General features: G+C 40.1%; 1 protein-coding gene and 1 long non-coding RNA gene across 3 annotated transcripts in view; one reads left to right on the plus strand and one right to left on the minus strand.

The window, feature by feature from the left end:
* Positions 1–13,501: 13,501 nt before the first annotated feature.
* LOC140706497 (uncharacterized) lies at positions 13,502–22,052 on the minus strand. Of its 2 annotated transcripts, XR_013544476.1 has the most exons (4): positions 21,961–22,052; positions 21,399–21,750; positions 19,933–19,995; positions 13,502–13,639 (listed from the first exon to the last, which is right to left on the minus strand). It is a non-coding gene; the product is annotated as an uncharacterized LOC140706497 (long non-coding RNA). The 2 variants fall into 2 exon arrangements; XR_012086133.2 differs by having other exon boundaries at positions 21,399–22,029.
* Positions 22,038–23,208, plus strand: part of SALL4 (spalt like transcription factor 4) — a 31,551-nt gene continuing 30,380 nt past the window's right edge. Inside the window, exon 1 of the mRNA XM_020779527.3 lies at positions 22,038–22,347. Coding sequence (XP_020635186.3) covers positions 22,275–22,347 — 73 coding nt within the window. The 5' untranslated portion in view covers positions 22,038–22,274. The remainder of the gene's footprint in view (positions 22,348–23,208) is intronic.

A 23,208-nucleotide genomic window follows, 5' to 3' on the forward strand; every position in this document is an offset into this window, starting at 1 on the left:
CTCTCTCTCTCTCTCTCTCTCTCTCCTCCCACTCACTCACTCACTCACTCACTCTCTCTCCTCTCACTCACTCACTCACTCACTCACTCTCTCTCTCTCTCTCTCTCTCTCACACACACACACACACACACAGAGAGAGAGAGAGAGAGAGAGAGAGAGAGAGAGAGAGTTCTGCCCCTGGCCACAGGCCTAGAGAGAGGGAGGCAGACACCATTTAAATTATTTAAAATCAATCTTTTTGAAAAGAGCCCTTAGACTACCAGATCTGTTTAACTTCCTGTATGAATCTGTAGAGGACACTTGTGAACACTGCATACTGTGCATTTCCAGGCCATTTAACACAGCCTATCTGTGGGATACCGTCCTAAGTAAAACTGGACAAGTTACACTTTTGGACTACAACTCCCAGAATTCCCATGCAGCATATAGCATGACAGCTGACCATAATTGCTGAGGGACTCTGGGAGTTGTGGTTCACAAATATAGAATTTCCAAGCTCTGAGAAAATTGAACGATGCTTAGCTGGACTAGCTTCTCTTCTCATTGTACCTTCCTGCCCCACAGAAATGGAGACAGCTGTTGTTTTAAATAGCCATGAGGCAGGACCACACTGACTCTCAGGCTGTATTTCTCCAAAGTAAATAGTAATTTCTAGAAGCAGCAATGGGTAGATCATTTATTCTCCTATTACAAGCTATTCTTGTGTTTATATCATCCTGTTTAGCTTACTCCTAATGCACATCCTTCGAAATGCTCCCCCATACATCCCAAGAAATGTTTATGAAAATTCTGTATAAGCAAAATATTTTACTTTGCCAGTGGAAGGTTGAGATACAGAACAGTCATTTCCCAATAAAGAAGCTGAGCTCTCTCTGTGCATTTTAAAAAGGACAAACACACACACACACACCTAGCCCACCCACATGACTATAGTTTCTATGGCTTCTAGAGACTCAAACATCATCCTTGGTTTGTTCTTTATGCCATGCTTTTTCAATTGGCAAATATTATCTAAAACAGCCTGAACTCAACAAGATGACCCTTAAATAAGGCCAAATTGTTGTTGGCCCTAGTTTATATTTTCTTCAATTATTTTCAGGGGTGGAGGTGGGGAAAACCTTATTTTCTAGTGATTCCATTCTCATGACTTTAAAAGGGCTGTTTTAAAAAAACATTCATATAGTAAAGTGCACAAAAGTTTGGGTGATCAGTAGCCTTTGGTATCTAAAAAAACAAAAAGCTGGGCTGGATGATCACAACTTGGAAAAGCTACTGATTGGCCAATGCCTTGTGCTGATTTGTAGCTTTCTATCCACTTGGAGGATGGAAGGTCAGGAAAGGCTAGGCAGGGCACAAAGTTATAAAAGTCTCCCTTTGCTTAGAACAAAACACAACCGTTGCCCTACTAAAGATCTACTTCATGGCCACAATCCTGGAAATGTCTGCACAGACACGCCTGCCCCTGAGCTTGCACCGAAGCCCCACAACGAGAGAGACACTCAAAGTCAACATGAAAGTGAGGCCTTGCAAGAAGAGAGGTGCAGCCATTCACTCAGATGGGACACCTATTAGCTGACCCCATGACTCCATTTAAGCCATGTACTTGTTTAACCTTGTAGCATTTGGAAATGTTACTTTTTTTGGACTTCAGCTCTTAGAATCCTTCCATCTGCCTGGCCAAAGTAAGTTTTCTGAGTTCCACTTTTTAAAATCTGCCATGAACTGTCGGGGGAAGTGGAGCCCTATTTTTCTTATTCAAACTGAAGCATCAATAAGAGGGTATCATAAGGACAACCATTCAGGAGCAGCTCAATGCCCGTTTCATTCAGCATGCTGTTCACTGTGGTTAACAGAAGCCTGCCAACAGGATATGAACCTAATGGTACAAGTGCTCCATGCCCTTTACTAACTGATACACAGAAATAAATAGCAGCCATGTGGTCTAGAAAGAATCCCACCTTTTAAAATTGTAGCTGATATAAAACTGTTCTGATTAACAACCACTGATGAGCCGTATCCTCCATTAATGTCATGTCCTCTCAAATGTTCAAACTAGCTTTTCAAGGATCTTCCTCCTATGGTAGGCCCATCATGTCGAAATTTTATTTTGGTTTGGGGATTCCTTATCATTATTATTTGTTTGTCTTTGTTTATGGTGGGTTGTTGGTGTCTTTAACTGTTATAAACTACTCAGGGTAGTAGCTGGCCACTAGATGGGCAGCATATAAATGCAGTAAGTAAGTAAGTAAGTAAGTAAGTAAGTAAGTAAGTAAGTAAGTAAGTAAGTAAGTAAGTAAGTAAGTAAGTAAGTAAGTAAGTAAGTAAGTAAGTAAGTAAGTAAGTTTATACAGTCCCCTTATTAGTTATTCTATCTGACAGCCTGTGGTGTTGAATTCCACAGGTCAACTCTGTGCTGCGGGAAGATGTATTTACTTTTATCTGTCCTAGATTTCCTGTTCAGTTTCAGTGGAAGACATTGCATTCTATTATAATGAGAGCAAGAAAATGATTTTAAAAACTTCTCAAAATTCACAAAATAATCATTTTGGGGACACCTACTCAAACCACTCTGTCCTTGTCATCACGATGTCAGCTAAGCTCTCCACTGGCATTATTTGTAGGCTTTTCTTCCCACCCCAGCAAAACAACATAAAAGATAACTTTTCATGCTTTTAAAAATTCATAAATGCAATAAATCAAAGGCAATTTGGAAAAGTATGGGGATGGCAAGAAGCCCAATCAGATATGCCCACTTAGTTAATCTCAATCTTGCTGAGACATCTTTCTCTTCATATGAATTCTATCACTTTATTTAATCCAATATATCATGTTGTCATACTGTCTTCCTTAGGTGTTAGAATAAGGTGCATTTTAACAATAGGCTCAGCCGTTATATTACCTACTGTTGTTTCCCACCCCCATAAAATTTGTGTATAGCTTTGCTAGTTTTTAAATCTATACTCAACCTGTATACAAACCAGCCCCCATCTACTTCAAGTTCATCATGATTAACTTTACTGAACTACAGTATCTCTAGAGGCAAAAATGATGATACCGGGGCTGTGCAACTTTGGGCACATCATGAGAAAACAAGATTCTTTGGAAAAGACAATAATGCTGAGAAAGATTGAAGGCAGCAGGAAAAGAGGAAGACCAAATACAAGATGGATTGACTCCCTAAAGGCTTGAGTTTACAAGGGCTGAGCAGGATGTAAAGGACAAGACATTGTGAAGATGTCTTATTCATAGGGTTGGCATAAATTGGGGGCAAATGGACAGCACAAAACAGCTACAATGTATTATTACTGTACTATGTACTCACTATATATAGAATCTTGCAATTTATGTTGTTATTGTCTCTGTTTACATAGTACTCTCTGTTAATATGTATGCCAAATTATAGACACACCATTTTAAACATTTAAATCAGTTTCAAACATTTTGCATAAAGACTGATATACTATATGCTTTTGATATTTATTGTGCTTTATCCCACTCTCTATGGATTTGTGCCCATGTCCTGTGCGGGCCTGTATTCTTAATTTCTTAACAGAAATTAACAGTTGGGCAGGCTCAAAGGACAGAAAGAGCAGTTACTTCATTCATCGCCGCCCAGAAGCCACTGGCAATGGTGCGGCTAAAAAATATTGTAAATAAATAAATAAATAAATAAATTAAAATAATATATATATTGCTCCACAATTTATCTTTATGATCTGCTTTTAAAATTTGTTTAATTATATTTGTTTCAGGCTGAGCTGCCTATTCCAAACTTGATAAATCATGTTGGAAATAAATAGATGTGAACTGTAGGTATTTATGATGAATTCTACTTATTTAGCAAGTAATATACAAATTATATAGTTCATGCCACAAAGGGCAGCTAATAAATTAAAACCAATAATAATAATAATAAAGTAGAACAGGCAGCAACAATGAAAACACACCAGTGCAGCAGATAAACTATATGACATTGGATAACAGTCATAAAGTAACAGCTCTTGAATAAGGAAAGCTTTGATATGGATCAAAATATAGTTAAAGTGGGACCTGATCTAGATAAAGGGCTGAGGAGTCCACCTGTTAGTTCTAACTACAGTGAAAGCCTTTCTTCATGCTCCCATTAACTACACTTGGGATTTACAAGTTGGGATATGACACTCTGTGCTCTGAGTGCTGTCCTCTGAAGATGCCGGCCACAGAGACTGGCAAAACGTTAGGAAGAACAACCTTCAGAACACAGCCAAAGAGCCCGAAAAACCCACAACAGCCAATATAATAATACTCAGCTTTGTAATAGCTATATCAACAGAAGCATAGTGTTCAGATCAAGGGATGTAGGAACATCACTCTATTCTGCTTCCGTCAGAGCTAACATGGATTATGGTGTCCATTTCTGGGCACAGAATTTAAGGAGGATATTGGCAATCTTAAAAAGGATGGTAAAATGTCTAAGAGGCCAAGCCCTGTGAGGAATAGCTGAGGGCACTGTTTATGTTTAACTTGGAGAACAGAAGACTGAGAGGTGATATCCTTGCTATATTCAAATATTTGAAGGGCTCTCACATGAAATATGACAAAAGCTGCTTCTTTGTTGTGTCAAAAGGTAGGGCCTGAAGCAATAATTATGAGCAAGGAGATTTCTCCTAAACATTAGGAAGAACATCCTGACAGCAAGACCTGTTCGACAGTGCAGTGGACTGCCTTGGAAGGTGATGGTTATCCTTCAAATCAGTGTTTAAAATAAGAGATTAGATGGCCACTTCTCCAGGACTTTACCTGTGGATTTCCTGCTGTGCAAGTGGATTGGACTCCTTTGGATCTCTCCCAACTGTATAGTTCTGTAATTTTATAATAAGGATATGCTCCTTCTATCTAGCTGTTGGCACAGATCAACTACTAGGGTGGCCAAAGCTGTCTCGGGACCAGGCCTGAACCCAAACTGAATACATCTAGATCAAATTTGGGGAACCTAGGCTTTTCAGATGTTATTCAACTTCAGTTTCTGTTCACCCGAAGCCAGCTTTCAATTCCCATCAGTCCCAGCCAGACAATAATGAAGCATGATGGGAAGCCTCTTTAGTCTCTGAAAGCCTGACATTTCCTCCATGACTAATCTAGGCAATTTGTATAATGTAAGAACCAAAGGGGCTACCATATACTCAAGTACATTAGCCGAAAATTGTAAACTAAGATGGGTTCGAAATTATGACAAACAAAAGAATCCAGACAAAGCTTCTTTAACAAAAGTTTTGTTGGAGTTTTATTTGCAACCTCACATGCTGCCTGTGGTTTGAGTGACTGGGAGGGATTTTTCTTGGCTGTGGTGACTGTCAATCTTTCCAGTGCTAGCCAATCATTCCCTTACACCCATGAATTCAGAGAGCTCTGACTCACTGTTGAATGTTCCCTTCCACTCTCTTTAGTCTGCTGGAAGCAGTATTGTTAGTTTGCTTTTGATCTTTTCACAACTATAAGTAATGAAATGTTTTCATTCTTTCCACTACTAATATCTCAGAGTGTAAGAGACTGTAAGTGCCAGTTAATGAAAAAGGAATTTTACCCAGAAATTCAAAACTCTGCAACAGGTTTTACACCAGTCACCTTAGGGTGACAAGATGATATGACTTCCTCCCAAAATGCTTTCACCATTGCACCTAGAAAGCCAGACTAGAACTTGGAAGACTTGGGTTCAAATTCCCACATAGTCATGAAATTCATTGGATCACCACAGTCTCTTAGCCTGGCCACAAAAGAGGGTTGTTGTGAGGAAAAAGTGGAGAGGAACAGAAGCATAAGCTCACTGAAGGAAAAGCAGGATACAAATCTAACAAAGAAAGAGCTAATAAAGAAATAAATCAGACCTCTCTTGTTTGCCTTAATCAGTGATGAAAAGCAAGGGTCTAGATCACATAGATCTCCTATATTTTCTCATGTTGTTTAAGCTGAAACAGATCTGCTACAACAGGGTAAGCACGATCTTCTATAACCTTGGGACCCAAATACTGCTTGTTACCATACAAGGCTTGATTGTTTAAGTAAAGACAGTGTTTTATACTGTGTTTGCATAGTACTGAGTGCTCATAAATAATAAGTGAATGAGCTGAACAGAGGATTAGTCAGTCAACGGATTATTGCAGATGGCTCAGCTGGTTTGAACAGTTAATATTCACAAAAATTACACGCCATTGAACTCAACTTTCACCATGACTTCATACACAGCCCAGACAAAACACTGACTAGTGGAGCAAGTCTTGCGAAATCAGTGTCCAGTCTTTTGCATACAGTTCACAAGGCAGAGGGGGGGCCATCTGACTGCTGAGTATCACATTCATTGGGACAATGGATGGGAAGATGACACATGGCCAAAGCGTGCAACGCTCTTAGTCAATTGCTCTTTGTACCTTTGGCACAGATGAACTCAGTGCCTGGAAATGCTAGGATTTTTTTGAATTACAAGTCCCTACAGTAATCCTCCAGTCACCATGAAACCATGGGGATTTTCTGGATTGTAGTCCAGAAAGTAACCTTTCTGGATGAGGAAACTGAGTAGGAACCCTACTGGATGTCTGCAGAAGCCTTTCCTGATCCTTCTGTGTTCGTAATAATAGTGTGCTGTCAAGTCAATTCTTCGTTATGGCGACACTTCCCGGGGTTTTCCAGGTACAGAATACTTGGAAAGGGTTTACCGTTTCCTTCTGTGCGGTGCCCTGGGACTTTGCTGTTTGCCCAAGGCCACACAGGCTGGCTGTACTCACAGGCTCTATTTTTGGCTTTGACTGGTGAAATCTGAGCTGCTTGTTAATAAGCAGTGATCAAAAGCAAACAGAGCACTTCCCAGGCAGGAGATGCTACAGCCCAACCTGCATCTGTGCAACTGCTCAGCCAGAAAGGCACAGTCATTACTTTTTGGACTACAGATCAGCTAGCACAGTCATGTTCGAATAGTTGTTGTCTAAAGAAACCCACTTTTCTTATTTCTGGAAAGGGGAATACTAAGGGTTTGGGGCAAGCTGGTTCACTTTTTTCCCCCCTGTTGACCACATGACACAAAGGGAATTTTATAGGTTCTTTATTAAATTAATAAAGTGCTTTTGCACTTTTGTTTTGCATTTCTGTGGGACTGGCACAACGTAGAGGATTGCGCCTGTCCTCCATCCCCCATCACTGTACTAGCAATGACTAATATAATAATAGAACAAGTAACATAGCAATAAAAACAACACCTTCCTTCCGTAGCTGACATTCTCTGTAATCTTGACTCCTTTTAGAAGACGATTTCTCAGCTGTTTAAGAAACACACAAGCTAGCATGGACTCAAATTGCACCTTGAAAGGGTTTTTAGCAAGAACAACAAAAAAGTCCAAATGTTTTGAAGAATGATTTTTTCTTTTCTTTTAAAAAGTATAACATACAAGATGTTCTCTTCATTGAATTCCCTGTATTGATCCCTACATCATCTTATTTTTCTTCCTTTTCTTGTTTAATGCATGCTTCTTTTCCAAAAGAGCCATGAAGGGTTTTTTTTCTTTTCCTAGGAGTGATTCAGTTTTTCTATGTAATTCTAAAAATAATTGCCGGAAAAATCAATATATCATTGCTAAACTATATAAAAAAAGAGGGAGAGAAAATGAAGAAAGCTCAGTAAACATAGGAAATTACAATTTTCTGTCTCCTCTGGTCAATTTATGGTATACCCATGGTGCTTACCAATTTTGTCTAATTTTCTGGTGAGTTTGAGCAACATAAAGAGTGAACTTAATTCACTCATTGTAGTTGTTTACTATGCCTGTTAAGAAGCCAGCAGAAGTAGACACCAGAATTACTACTTCACTTGTGCAGTATGGCAATTTTGGAGCAAGGATGGATAACACATGCAGTGCAAGTCATATGTGTCCCTGACTACTTTTACTCCCTCCGCCAGCTGCCAATGCGAAACATATATCACCAGACTTGCCAGGTCTCAAGGCAGTGGCTACAGTCTTGGAGCTACTAAGTTCTTCTAACTCTCTAGGCAAGGAGGCAAATCTCAGCATGAACAGCACCAGAGGAAGAAAACATTTGATTTTTGGATACAAGATGGCTTTAAAACAGAGACATCCAGTTTTCTCCCCAGCCCAAACTGCCCCTTCTTAGCAGAGGCCAGGACTGTAAATGGCTCGACACAAAAGTGTCTGGATGTCACTTGTGTTTGTGCAACACCAGAAAGCCAGGACTGAGGGCAAGAGACTGGGGTGAGTACCTACTGACTGGACCCACCATGCAATTTGAAGCATGGCAGGGAATGTGCCCATCTAAACACACAGCTGGCTGAGAAGCTACTCCGGCCACTCTCCTAACCCTTGCCTTCTTAGTCTTTGCATCACCCACAAGGATCCAACCAACAGGTTTGGATTTTGGCCCCGAAATCTCATGGAATGGAATAGTGTTGATACGACAATCCTCCAAATGGCACCATGGTTTTATCTCTTGTCTGCAGTTGAAATACATAGCTCCTGTGTTGGTTGGGAGCAGAAGCATGAAGTAATATGGCAATTCCCATATAAGCAAAGATGAAAATTATATTTAGGTAATACAGAAGGCAGAATGGTCAACTGAAGCCAAATTATGAGTGCTTGTTGTTGTTCAGTCATTAAGTTGTGTCCAACTCTTCGTGACCCAATGGACCAGAGCATGCCAGGCCCTCCTCTCTTCCACTGCCTCCCAGAGTTGGGTCAAATTCATTTTGGTAGCTTCAATGACACTGTCCAACCATCTCAGCCTCTGTTGTTCCCTTCTCCTTTTGCCTTCACATTTTCCCAACATCAGGGTCTTTTCCAGGGAGTGCTGTCTCATGTTTATAGATTGATGGAGGCTTCAGTGTAGTGCAGTTCCTCTGAAACAGTGGCAAAAATCCTTACCCCAGTGGTAGATTTTGCTCAGAGTGGCTATTTCTCATATTTTTATTGCTGATTTAAAAAAAGAACCTATGAATATGATTAGATGGTGATTTATCTCATGTTTTAGACTTTGGGAACTGTCAGGATTTATCTGGCTTTTTTTTTTAATGTACACATAATTGTGAACCAACCTGATCCCCTCCTTATGTCTGTCTGAATCTCTCTGGATCTTATTATTATTTATTCATTATTATTTATTGGATTTATATACCACCCCTCTGGCAGCCAGGGCCATTCTGGGTGGTTTACAACAAATAAACAAACAACAGAATAACAAAATAATGCATGAACAAAATAATAATAATAATACAATTGAGACATAAATCAACATAAAGTGCAATAAAACTAATACAATTAATTACAATTAAAAGCATAAAGTATAAAAGACAAGAAGCATGGTGGTGTGATGGATGATATTTTAGCAAACACTGTTGTATCATACAGCTGTTTGTTTAGGGAAGGCCTGCTTAAAATAGCCAGGTTTTTAACAGCTTCCTAAATGTGCTCAATGAAGGGGCCAGGCAGACTTCAGGTGGAAGAGAGTTCCATAGTTGTGGAGCTACTGCCCAGAAGGCCCAATTTCTAGAAGCCACCTAGAGTGGTCTTAATCGACTAGATAGGCAGGATATAAAATAAATAAATAAATAAATAAAATAAATAAATAGTCATTTTCTGGGCCTCTCTCAGGGTCAGAACTCTCAGCCGCCCTACCTGCAACAATCCTTTAGGATGGGCAGACCTAACTGGAAGAAGGCGCTCAGCCAGATATTGAGGTCCCAAACCGTTTAGGGCCTTATAGGTTACAGGTACAGAAGCAAGTAGGAAGCCAGGGTGGGGGAGCTGTGTGGGTATTTCCTTGTCCCGCTCAGTAATCTGGCCACCATATTCTGGACCCATTGCAATTTCCATAGCAGTCCCAAGGGGAGCCCCATGTAGAGGGCATTGCAGTAGTCTAATCTCAAGATTACCAGTGCATGAACCAGCGTGGTGAGGGACCTGGCGTCAAGGTGGACAACCCACTTTAGGTGGAAATAAGTGGATCTGGCAGTGGCTACTGCTTTTTTAAAACACAGGCATCGAACCAAAAGCAGTGCTGGTGGGTATTCATGATACTTGAGTAGCAAGCCAATGTAGCAATAGGCCACTTAGCAATAAATTTTAAAGAGCCATATAAAACAATTTTAAACTATAAGATGCTTAAAACAAATTAAAAGCAAATAATATAAAATATGAAATTAAAACAGTAAAGTGCTAAATCCTTTGCATTAAAACCTGAAAAGGCCATGATACTTAACCCCCAAAGACTCTAATAAATATGTTTTGACTTCGCACTGAAAAGATGCCAGTGGTTTTGAATATTGGAATGCGCTCTGGTATACAGTGCAACAACAACAACAACAATTAATAATAATAATTGATGATGATGATGATGATGGTGATGATGATGATGATGATGATGATGATGATGATGATGATGATGATGGTGTCAATCAAGTCTCCAAGGAGAGAGCATTCCACAGTAAGGGTGCTACTTCTAAGAAAGCCCTCCCTGATGTCTTTACATAATGAACTGTTCTTAATGGTGGGAAGAGAGGAGGGCCTCACCAGCAGATCTTAGTGAAGGCAGGCTTATAAAGGGACTCCTCCAAATATCTAGTTATCTGGGTTCACAGATATTGTTAGACTTTGATTCCTTGTAACTCCAGCCCATGATTAGGGATTATGAGAGTTGTCCAACAGCATTCAGGCAGATCAAAGTTTGGGGCCCATATGCAAGAGAACACTAATCAAGCTAATTCTTTCTTCTCTACCTCCCCATTTCCTCATCTCCAGGTTATTAGGGGATAAGTCCTTATTCTTCCCCACCAAAAAAAAAAAAAAATTCCATACAGACTGGAAAATCACAGTTCTGTGTCCAGCTATTTGTGGATTTAAAAAAATATTTGAAAAACTGTTTACATATGTATAGTTCTGCAAACCTGGTATATACAACCGACTGGTATTACGCAAGGTGCCGTTCTTCTTAGAAATCTGCTGATGAGATCATCATTTAAACATGTTACTGGCAACTTCAGGCTTACAGGATTTAGAATCAAATATAGAAAAGCCTGTAAACAAAAACAGATTATATATATCGTACAAGAATTTTTTTCCCCAGAATACTCACTGTTCGGTTACTCCAGTTAGAGAGCAAAGCTGAACCCAGCACACTTTTCAGATGTAAATGAATACAAGAGTTGTTAGCAAAGAGCAATGAGATTGGCTTAAATTGGGGTTGAGGAACCTCAGGCTATAGGGTTGAATTTAGCCTGCCTGGAGTCCTAATCCACCCCTCTAGTATTCAGCAAATGGGAAAGTCACCTTCCTTGCAATACTATTATTACTCAGCGGATTCCATGTTTTTGTATAGGTGTTAATCCCTTTCTAAAAATTAGAATGTTCTTCCCAAGGCTTACTCGCTAGCAATAAAAGCTTTAAACTAAAATATGCTGTAACTTTTGGTCCTATCTTTTTGACTTTGACCTCTCCTATACAACCTCTTCACCCCAACATTTGGGCTGAGAGAGATTCCCCACCATTACCTTAAATTGTGTTTGCCAGCCCACATCTCTTGTAAAACATAAATGCCAGAATCCTATTGGTTATTTCCACTGGTGCAAGTGCAAGGGTATCAACTGCAGCCACAAATTGCTGCTAATTAATGAATCTTCACTTGTGACATACCAAGTCATGCAACTGGTGTGCAAGGAGGAATACAGGCAGCAAGTAATTCATGAGCTACTGGTGCTTTACTGCTGCAATTTTTTTTCTGTCTCAATTATAGACTACTTTTCTCACAATGCAGGGAGAATTTACACTGTGGCATTTACTTTGGTGCTGTGAAAGGGATTTATAATAACAATAGTAATAATTATGGGCCATCAAGTCAATTTGGAGTTACCCATTTCAGAGTGTCCTAGTTATATATAAATTACTCAGAAGTAATTTACCATTCTCCTAGGGTGCGCCCAGGAACACTGCAGCTTGCCCAAGATCACACAGGCTAGCAATTCTCCTGAAGTGCACAGTGAGGAATCAAACTCTCAATGTCTGGCTCCAAAGCCAGATACCCACCTGACTGAGCTTTGTAATACATGTAGGTGATGCCTTTTTAAAACAAAAATCTGTATTTCCTTGCACTTCAAGTTGTTTGCATTCATTTTATTGTTAGATTCCTTGGAAGTGTAGAAATCAAAATTCATAGCCTATTCTAGTAGTAACATTATTTTCAATTGTGAGTACAAATTAAGATATATCCCATTCCTGCCAATTTTCCTGGGGTGGGATAAAATCTTGCCTTAGAGACAGAGTCCTGCGGGCTAACGTCAATATTTGTAGGGGTGCTATCCAGTATGGAGCACAAGAAGAGAAATGTTATTTCAACAAATGCAAGACCTCAACTGACCAGCTCTACAGAGGAGGTTGCTACTACCCCACCAGCATGTTATTAGAACCCTGCATGCTTCCTTCACATGAGTAGAGCTGAGGTGTATTTGACATGCTACCAGACAAAAAGAGTCCCTCCAACTCTGGGACTTTATCTGAACACACAGATACTTTTGCTCTTGAGGTCCTGGACATAATCCTGCTGGATCTCAGACAGGGATGTAAATCATGTCCTATTCCTCCTCTTTCACCATGCATTTTTCTCTTTGCAACACGACAAGATTTTTTAAAAACCCGCTATATCAGAAGAATGTGTATTCAAAACAATGGTTTTTTTTTTTACAACAGTACAAAATTTAATACAACGATCACTGATTCCTTGCTGTTCTATGGACTTTACAACAATGGTCCCCAACCTTGGACCTCCAGATGTTCTTAAGACTATAACTCCCAGAAGCCTTCGCCGCCACCTCTGCTGGCCAAGATTTCTTGGCATTGAAGTCCAAGAACATCTGGAGGCCCATGATTGGGGACCCAGCCTCCCAATTTCAAATCATAAGTGGTTATCTCTTCACTTTTGCCTTTGGTTGCTTTGTGATTTCTTTGACTTCACTATTGCTTTGCCATTTCTGCGCCTGCTGCAACAATGATAGTTCTGGTGGTAAAAATCCTGCCCCCAGTTCACCAAGGTTACCCACCCATTCTACATGTATGAGATGAGGAAGGTGCACAAAAAATTGAGCCACCTGCTAACCCCAACTGCCCAGCTTGGGGTACAAGCTTTTCTTTGTACGCAAGAAGTGGGCAACACGCTTGTCCCAAGGACACAGAAGAGAGCCTTCTCTGTTCCTTGCTTTCTGACTTTGGAACTCCCTCCCACAAGAGATCGGCCCCATCTTTGATGTCCTTCTGCAAGCAGGCGGACCTTTCTCTTCAGGCAACCTTTCCCTCAAAAACTAGCTACATGAGTGTGGCTTTTAGAGGGATTATTATGCACTGCTGCTCTGACTGGGTCTTTAGTAGCACTTGTGTTTACAATCTCTCAGAGCAGTATTTGTTTGTTCCATTTTAATATTTGCGTAGTTATTGTTTTAGCTTTAATATTGCCTTCTAATTATGGAAGCCGTCTCGGGTTCTTTTTAAGGAGAAAGTAAGGGTAAAAACAAACAACAAACTCCAGTAGTTTAAGCTACTCCTCAATTTATTTCTGAGTCTTCTGAACTTCCTTTCCACATATCTCATCCTCCTTCTGGAGCGGTGGCTGTTACTTCATACTGTGAAAAAATAGATTGGATGATGTTTACTTTGGATGAGATGAAATGCTTGGGCATTTTAACAAACATCCTGGCATTTGTTTGTTTACCTGCCTCACTCGCATACTTGTCATTCTTTGGTGGAGCCAGTGAGTGTGTTTTCCAAAATATTACAGATGCTCATATAAGCCTCTCAAGCTGTCATTTAGACACAGAGCCCTTTAAATTTGTCTTTATTAGAATTTGATTTCATTCCAGCTGCACTGATGTAGATTCCTCCTAATTGAGAATGAGCCATGAAATCCTCATTGGGGGATAATTTCCCCCCCAAAAGAATAAGCACACAAAAACAAACACACTTCTTCTGGGAATGCTCTGGGACTGTGCAGCTTGCCCAAGGCCACACAGGCTGGCTCTCCTCCCAGGAGTCACAGTGGGGAACCAAACTCCTAACTTCCGGCTGCACAGTCAAATACCAAAACTACCGAACCAGCTATATTGTTATTTTAAAATTCTTCCGAAGTATGATGTTTTAATGATTGTGCCTTTCCTTAGATGCACAAAACTCCTTACAGGCACAGCATTATTCTGAAATGTTTCAAAATACAATGGGATTTTAATTCTTGTCTTTAGCAGCAGCCATCAGACTCCACAAGAGGATGATAAGAAAAAATCATAATTAAATTAGTCCTAGGTATCTGGTGGCTATAATTATCCTGTTACTGAAAATGAAGATCATGATCAGCATAGGTTGCCATTAGCACCTAAACTGGTCATCCCATGGGCACAACAACATAATGTGGCAATGAGTTCCACAAGAGGCCCCTTCAGTATCTAACGAGATAGTCACTTGTGTATCATAAAATGGCATTCTTTTCATTTTGTTGCAGATATTATGCCTCTTTCTCTATATATACAGATTTATTTAATTTGGGGAAAAATCTCTCTGTTATTGTATGGCGTATCAGGAATGGTGGGTCTGGCAGCCAATCGTCTCCCCAAGAATCCCAGGAAGTCACACAGGGACAGATAGGGGAGGGTACTGGTGTCCTTTTCTCATTTGGCAAAACTGTTATATGTGGGTGATAAATACTGAGGGGTGTGCGTGTTATGACCCAGTGAAAGGGTGAATTGCTGAAGACTGCACTGTGCCCACCCCTGCTATATAATGTATCTAGAAGTATAATAAGCATGGGAAATCCTGTAGAACAGTGGTCCCCAACCTTGGTCCTCCAGATGTTCTTGGACTACAAGTCCCAGAAGCCTTCACCAGCAACTCTGCTGGCCAGGATTTCTGGGAGTTGAAGTCCATGAACCTCTGCAGGCCCAAGGTTGGGGACCACTGCTGTAGAACATCTAGTCTAATGCCTTGCTGGATGCGAGAAAATTTTGTGATTCCCTGCCTCCTATCGGTCATCATCCAAAGACAAACTGGTGAGTATTGCAATTCAGAGTCAATGTTTCTGCTGCAAAGAGGTTAAAGCTAAAAGACTTACTTATACTAGTGACAATTGTTTGGATAAGTTCATGTCTCTTGGTCTCAGGTATTAAGACGACAGACTGACTTCAGCAGAGGAGCTGAAATGTATCAGAAGGGCTTTGGACTCATCCTCCTACTGACTCCAACAAGAGTTATGAGAGGAACGCTTATGGACTAATTGCAATATTCCAATTCACTCTCATTAACCATATCCTGCATAAATCTACAGAATTCTGTGTGAACCATGTGCTTGCCCATTGAAGTATACATTGGCAGCATTCTGTTTCCAAAGCCTCTTGTGAAATCTGGCAGAGACATTCACTAAAATACTTTGCTATAAGACATATCTTCACAACACCACTGCAGAGAATATTGGTGGCTTCCTTGTTCCTTAATAACTTTGATATAGCAATTATTATCTTCGTGTTTTAAAATCTTTCATTCTTGCTTTATGCTATCATGTTAACTTAGCCTGCCTACTGGACTCCCCAAAAGAATCAGAAGAAAAATCAGTCTACGCTTTATTATTTATTTATTTATTTATTTATTTATTTATTTATTTATTTATTTATTTATTTATTTATTTATTTATTTATTTATTTATTTATTTATTTATTTATTTATTTATTTATTTATTTATTTATTGGATTTATACCCCGCACCGTCTAGCAACTAGACCAGTCTGGGTGGCTAACAATATAAACAGCAATATTAAAACACAATAGAAAATAAAATAATACATAACAACGAGAAAAATTAAAACAGATGGCAATGAAGGTGGTAAAAGGGCGATGAAAAGGATAGCAAAAAGGATGATAAAAGAGGGGCTGAGATGACAGGAAAGACTTTGCATGAATCATGAAAAGCTATGGATTGTTCTGAAAGGGTGTGTCTCAGCATTTGATTGTCCTCATGCTCAAATGATAGCCTTGATTATAGGCTATTACTGGGGAGAAATATGGAGAAACAGCATGCAAGTAAGGCTGCATTTTATCTCCTTATCTGTTTAGTTTATATGTAGAACATATCATACCCGATTTTGATTCAGATGAAGGAGGAGTGAGCATTCATGGAAGAAATATCCATAATGTAAGACAGGCAAGTTACATTTTATTACTGGAAGAAAGCAGCAATGACTTGAAATAACTGCCAAGGAAGGTGAAAGGAGAAGGTGCAAAAGCTGGATAAAGGCTGAACATTAAGATGACAAAAATAATGACTGCAGCAGAAGTACATAACTTTAATATTTACAGTGAATAAATAGAAATTATTAAAAGTCTTTCTATATCTCAACTCAGTCATCTGTCCATATGAAGACTGCAGGTGAGAAATCAGAAGACTGAGACTCTAAAGGGGAGCTAGGAAGGAACCAGAAAGGATCCTGTATAGTTAGAACTAAATTCATAAAAAAAAAAAAAAAAAAAAAACCTCCAGTTTATGAATGTGGGCTATTGTGCTTCAGTATCCACCATTCAAAATCCCAGAAAATGGACCAATATTGTGCCTGTGCTGCCAGCAGGAAAAAGGATACCAAACTTTACAAAGCAAAGGGCAGCCTGAATGTTGATGACACCCCTGTCAGCAGTCAAGATGGTCTACACCAGTGGTTCTTAACCTTTGTTACTCGGATGCTTTTGAACTGCAACTCCCAGAAACCCTAGTCAGGACAGCTGGTGGTGAAGGTTTCTGGGAGTTGCAGTCCAAAACTCCTGAGTAACCCAAGGTTAAGAACCAGTGGTCTACACAGTGCTGACCAACATTGGATCTCCAGATGTTCTTGGTCTAACATCTCAGAAATCCTAGCCATCACAACTAATAATGAAAGCTTCTGGGAGTTTTTGTCCAAGTACATCTGGCGACACAAGGCTGGTCTACAAAATACCCTCTTGTGTACCCACTTCCATTCACAGACACCAAGCAGATCAAAACACGAGAACCTGACTCCATTTTTCATCAGTTAACCAATTCTCACCTAAACACAAAGGAATTGTCAGGCCTGTTGTTCAACAAGTTCTCTAGATTCTCTAGCTACAACTATGCTAAAATTACTGCTGATCTGAAGCCCAGTTTAAAAGTTGTAATTTTTTGTTTGGACTGTCCCTGTTTTTTAGAATCACCTTATAGACTGTTGATTTGCTCTGCCAGCACAAGATTACAGTTGCACTTTCATGCAGCAATTAATATATCACTGTAGACCAAGACCAATGTCATCCACATTATGATATATTTTATATCCACTGTATATTTTAAATTGTTTTTATCTTCTAAATTGTGAGCCGCCCAGAGTAGACTATGTCTAGATGGGCGGCATATAAATGCAATAAATAAATAAATAAATAAATAGATATTCCTGATTACTAAATATAAATGTGAGAGCAGGACAATGAAGCAAGCTGACAGGAAAAAAAGGTTTATTCACAATATGGTGTTGGAAAAGAGTTTTATGAATAAGATAGACTATTAAAAGGCAAATAAGTGGGTCCTAGTTCAAATAAGCCCCAAACTTTATCTAGGAGTGAAAAAGACTAAATGGAGACCATGGTACTTTGGGATTTCAAGAGAAGACATTATTATTATTATTATTATTATTATTATTATTATTATTATTATTATTATTATTATTATTATTATTATTATTATTATTATTATTATTAGTAGTAGTAGTAGTAGTAGTAGTAGTAGTAGTAGTAGTAGTAGTAGTAGTAGTAGTAGTAGTATCATTATCATCTTTATAATCATCATTATTATCATCATCATCATCCTCTTTTCACTGGAAAAGAGAATAATACTGAGACAAGTGGAAGGTAGCAGGAAAATAGGAAAACCTAACATGAGATAGAGTGACTTAATTTAAAAAAAAACATGGCCTTACTTTCCAAGACTTGAGCAGAGCTGTTAAAGATACATATGGCCAATTGGAAATCACTAATTTATAGGCCTATTATAATTCAAAAAATTTAGAAGCTGACCTGAGAATAATTCTACACGTGTTCTCGAAGGCTGTCATGGCCGGGATCCAATAGAAAAACACAAAGCAACCAATTCTACACATGTTTGTTTAGAAGGAAGTCCTGTTATACTCAATGAGGCTTACTCCCACGTAAGCAAAGGATTATGGGCTAAGTTGTATTTAGGAACAGGGTCTGTACTGCTAATCTATCTAAACTCATGTCTCTTGTGCTACAATTCTCAAGATACTGACTACATAGTAATTCAAGTCAAGATTTATTCTCTGGGTTTCATTTATTGCTGTGTGTTTTCAGCCAATCCATTTCCTTAAAGCACCAGGGCTTTAAACTGCAAAATACAAACTATATAACTATGTATGGAGATTGAATATTTAAATGCTCGAGCCTCCCTGTAATAAACACACATACACAAAAAACCCAAATCTGACTATTTCCCACTTTCCATTTCTGTGTTTATTGTGGGAGAACTAATATCACTTACAGCTGACAGCTTAATTGTTTAAAAAGAAAGACAAAACAGAAAAAAATCTTGAAGAATTGAGTAGTAGTATGCAAATATTTTGCCTTTTAAAATGTGTTTGTACCTATACAAACATGCTATAAAATTCAGAATGAAGAGGAAATGCAGATTGCTCAAAGCAAAGAAATTTGAACATTTTTCCTATTTTCTAGTGGCATGATCTTTTGCAGGCCAAACACATGAACTATCATTTAGCCCTTTTGGAAAAAAAAATCTATGGTTTCAATCCACTTGTTAGTTCTAAAGTAGACTTTCTGAATCAATGCACTTTACATAAATGCTGACTTCTCAGTGTCCTACTGACTCATTGAAATGACCAATTTATTATCCCCTGGTGCATTATATTTATTATGGTCATCTTCCTCTATCAAAAAGCCGTGAGCTTAGCCACCATATTATTTTATTATTATGGATGGTGGCTTGATGAAGACCCCTGGCTGAGCCCATGGCACAAATGGAGCTTTAACCAGCATCCTAAGCCACTCTCCTGTTTAGCAAGTATTTGCTGTTGTTTGAGAAATTGTGTGCTATGTTATGGCCAGAGAAGACGATGGAGTCAGAAGGTCACTCTGTTCCTCAACCCTTTGTGTGTGTGTGTGTGTGTGCGCGTGCGTGTGTGCGTGCGTGTGTGCGCGTGCGCACACATGTGGGTCTGGTCTCCGGGTGTCTGTGAATTTCATTGTATGTGTATACTATATATATATTTACAATGGCAATATATTTATTAGATTTAAGCACAGCTCATGTACATTTGGGGACGTGGTGGCGCTGTGGGCTAAACCGCAAAAGCCTGTGCTGCAGGGTCAGAAGACCAGCAGTCGTAAGATCAAATCCACGCAACGGAGTAAGCTCCCATCGCTTTGTCCCAGCTCCTCACCAGCCTAGCAGTTCGAAAGCATGTAAATGCGAGTATATAAATAGGTACCATCTCGGTGGGAAGGTAAAACGGCGTTCCCTAGTCATGCTGGACACTTGACAATGGAAAACTGTCTTCGGACAGGCGCTGGCTCTACAGCTTGAAAAGCGGGATGAGCACCACCCCCTAAAGTCGGACACAACTGGACTGAAAATGTCAAGGGGAACCTTTACCTTTACCATGTACATTTGATAACTGCATTGCAGGAAGAAATTCGACAGATGTTTTCCCCTGCAAAAGAGAAATGCTTTCCCTATGCCAGAAAAAGCTGAAATTCATCCACTGTAGCTCAAAATAGTATAAAGATCTAGGGAGGCAGGGGGACAAGGAACCATAGAAATTAGTATTTGATGCACCAGGAGTAGGAAGGAAGCAACAAATTTATGGCTAATTATAGCCAATAATAAAAGCTGTGAGTTAGAAACTTACCTCCTTCTTTAAACTTACTTAGGGAAAGTCACCGAACTCAGCCTCAGTTGCATCTTCCTACATCTGCAAAATGGGTACAAGGAATAAGTTGGTGTGATGTAGCTGTTAGTGTTGAAGTAAGTCTAGGAAAATGTGGGTTCAACCCCCCCCCCGCGCTAGCCACAATGCTCACTCTCTGAGCCTGAATCTTCTGTTTAGAGCAGGTGGTTGCCCATATTGTGTAAGAGCAGCAAATTGTTTGTCATATAACTCATCACAGTTGCATTTTTATGGCCAAAAAATGGAGAAAAGACCTTGTGAGATATTCAGTCATGGAAACCAAGATAATTTTATTTGCCTAGGATACTCTGTGCATCATCTTTGGGAAAGGATAGTTCCCTTGTGCACCAAAATGTTTGGGGAAAGCTCTGTTGAGTAAGCCTCTACCCAAGTTACCCCCCCCCCCAGAAATATGGGGAGGATGCAAGTGGATGGGGAAACCAGGTGTGCTTCCCTAAATTGTAGGAGAAAGGAGATGAGAAATATGCAATAAAATTAATAACTGCAGAGCTTGAATTCAACAGGTGACAAATAATTACCTAACCTGTTGCATGTAATGGGGGGGGGAGACATAACTAAGCTTTTGACAAAACACACACACTTTAATATAACTTTAGCTCCCCCCCCTTCCAATGAATAAATTGATAAATATTATCCATAATCTTTTCTTACTACTTTTTGGGAACTAAAATGGTTCTTAGGGGCATTTCCAGATGTGTTTCCCCAAATTCTAAGCTACTTATTTTTTTTAAAGATTGATTCACCAAGAACAATACAATAAGATGTAGCAGACACTGTTGTCTGGAACTAAAATTGCCTCGCAGTGTTAAGGAGCTGAGCTGGGGGACTGCTATGACTGACATTAATTAAGTACTTTTAAGAAATCTCTCATCTCTGAGCAATGGTTATACTTTGCAAAGCAGTTGTAAGGACGCTGTTTGTAAATATCTCAGGCACTCAAAATGAGCATATCTATGCATACTGCTGATATGAGTCTTTGCTGTTCCGCCTGCGGGGACAGGACAAACTTAAAAAGCACTTGCTATCTTCTAAATTCTATAAAGTAAGAAATACTGTATACAAAGTACTGTATAACCCTGGATCCAAGAGCACATACGGTTTTCTTCAGTTCATGAATTTGAAACTGGAATATTAAAGAGGCAAAAAGCAGGTAGACAAGCACACTTCAAGTTCTTTCTAATAGATTAGCGATTGGGAAAGTTACTTTTGGAGATGAAAATTCCCAGAATTCTTGTGATCACCTTGAGTGGGCGAACGTGAAAGCTGAAGTCCAAAGACCCCTCATTTTTTAACCCCATCTGTGATATATATCGTAATTTCTCCATCTGGGATATATATCGTAATTTCCACCCCCCCAAAAAAGTCCGTTTTTAAAGAAGTTGCAATCCTATACTGTATTCACTTACGTGAGAGTAAGCGGGATTGAAATCCTTGAATTTACTTCTGAATAGACATGTGAAGCTATGGGTCGTTCCTTGAAAGTAAAGCTGTCGTTATACGGACAAGTTCCTTGGGAGCAAGCGCCACTGAACTCAGCGGCGCTACTTCCTGAGTAAGTAAACACGCAGGTCTCGTCGACCCCCAAGGAAACTTTATTACTCAAGTAAACAGGCATAGGATCGCTGCTCAAGGATGCGTCTTGGGAATGGGGCGGGGAGAAGTTTATGATTTACGCGTGATTAACGTCTTCCCAGCTGTGATCGGAGTTGTTTTTTTTTTTCAGGACGCCAGCCAGAAACACGCACAGATATTAATCCCCTGAGAAAAAAAAACCAAATTAAAAAGCGAGGTAGGGGATGTGCGGTGCTGTTCTCTCCGTTGATCGCCCCGGAAAGCAAGGCTGCCCGGCTGTTTTGTTTACTGCAAAGATGGAATCGGGAGCATTTTCGCCTCATCTCCCCCCATTCCCTTTCCCTGGAGAAACATATAGTAATCCAATCAGGCAGCCGAAAATGTTTCGCTCCGAACCTCCTCGCTCGCACGCTTCCATCACATGCAAGCCGCCCGGCGGCCACGCCGGGAGACTACAACGCCCAGCGACCCCTTCTGCTCCCTGATCAATGGACCTTATTTGAATAATCTGTGAGCTCTTGGACTCAGGCCAATCAGCTGTCAGGGACCCATGATAAATCGCAATGCATTATTGATAATCATAATTACTCTGACATGCGCATTCCGGGCCCTGGGAGTAATTTCCCAACTCTAGGAATTTGTTGTGAAGAAGACGACGAAGACGAAGAAAATAATTGCTACTATTTTGCTCCCGATGCGTGTGGCGCACCATGTCGAGGCGCAAGCAGGCGAAGCCCCAGCACATCCATTCCGACGAGCAGCAACCCCAGGATGTAGCGAATGGTGAGCCTAAACCCGGAGCAGCTCCGGGCAATTACCAACTTTAATTGATGGGCAAAAGAAATCCAACTAAGGAGTCGGGTGGGTGGAGGTGGGGGGGGGAAGAAGTGTGTGTATGGGGGTGTTGCTCGCTTTTGTGTGCGGGCGAGTGGCTTCTGCTCTCATCCTTGAACGCCTTAGGGACTGCGATCCTGAGCCAACCTGACCCCTTTTTTTGCAATCTGGACCACTTTTAGTGCCACCCTTCTCTTCTCTCCCCCCCCCCCATTTCGGCAGAAGATCGAGAGAGCGTGGCTATTTATTTATTTATTTATCTACGTGTTTTGTTTTAACCAGCCAGGTTTTTTTTTAAAAAAGAAACACTCCCTTTTAATCTTTCCTTTTAAAATAAATAAATAAATAAATCCACCCTTCGCTGATCACTTATCGGAGTTTTCCCAAGGGGGGGCGGGGGATATTCTTAAATAAATCCAGTTGGAAACAAGCCAACTTTAGGATTTGCCTAGCTCCCCCTCCCCGGGAAAAAGGTGTTTTTTGTTTGTTTGGTAAGCTGGTTCTGGGGTCGTTTTAGCATCCTTTCGACCAAAAAAACAAAAACAAAACCCACACACACACACACACCAGACAAACACACGCTAAAACCCAACCCTTAATGTGGGACAATCGTGTGCGTCGATTCCCACGGATGCTGCTAAAAGGTAACTTTCTAAAGCACCCCTTCCCCCATTTTGACGAACTATTTCTGGGAGGGGGCCGGAGAGAGGGGTCTCTTTTGTAAGGCAATGATGGGACATGCCTTGATTATCTCTATCTGTCCATAAGTAGTTATGCTTCCCAGCCGTCAAGATCTCGCCTGGTTTGAAT

This window comes from Pogona vitticeps, chromosome 4, assembly GCF_051106095.1.
Source record: "Pogona vitticeps strain Pit_001003342236 chromosome 4, PviZW2.1, whole genome shotgun sequence".
NCBI classification, from domain to species: Eukaryota; Metazoa; Chordata; class Lepidosauria; order Squamata; family Agamidae; genus Pogona; species Pogona vitticeps.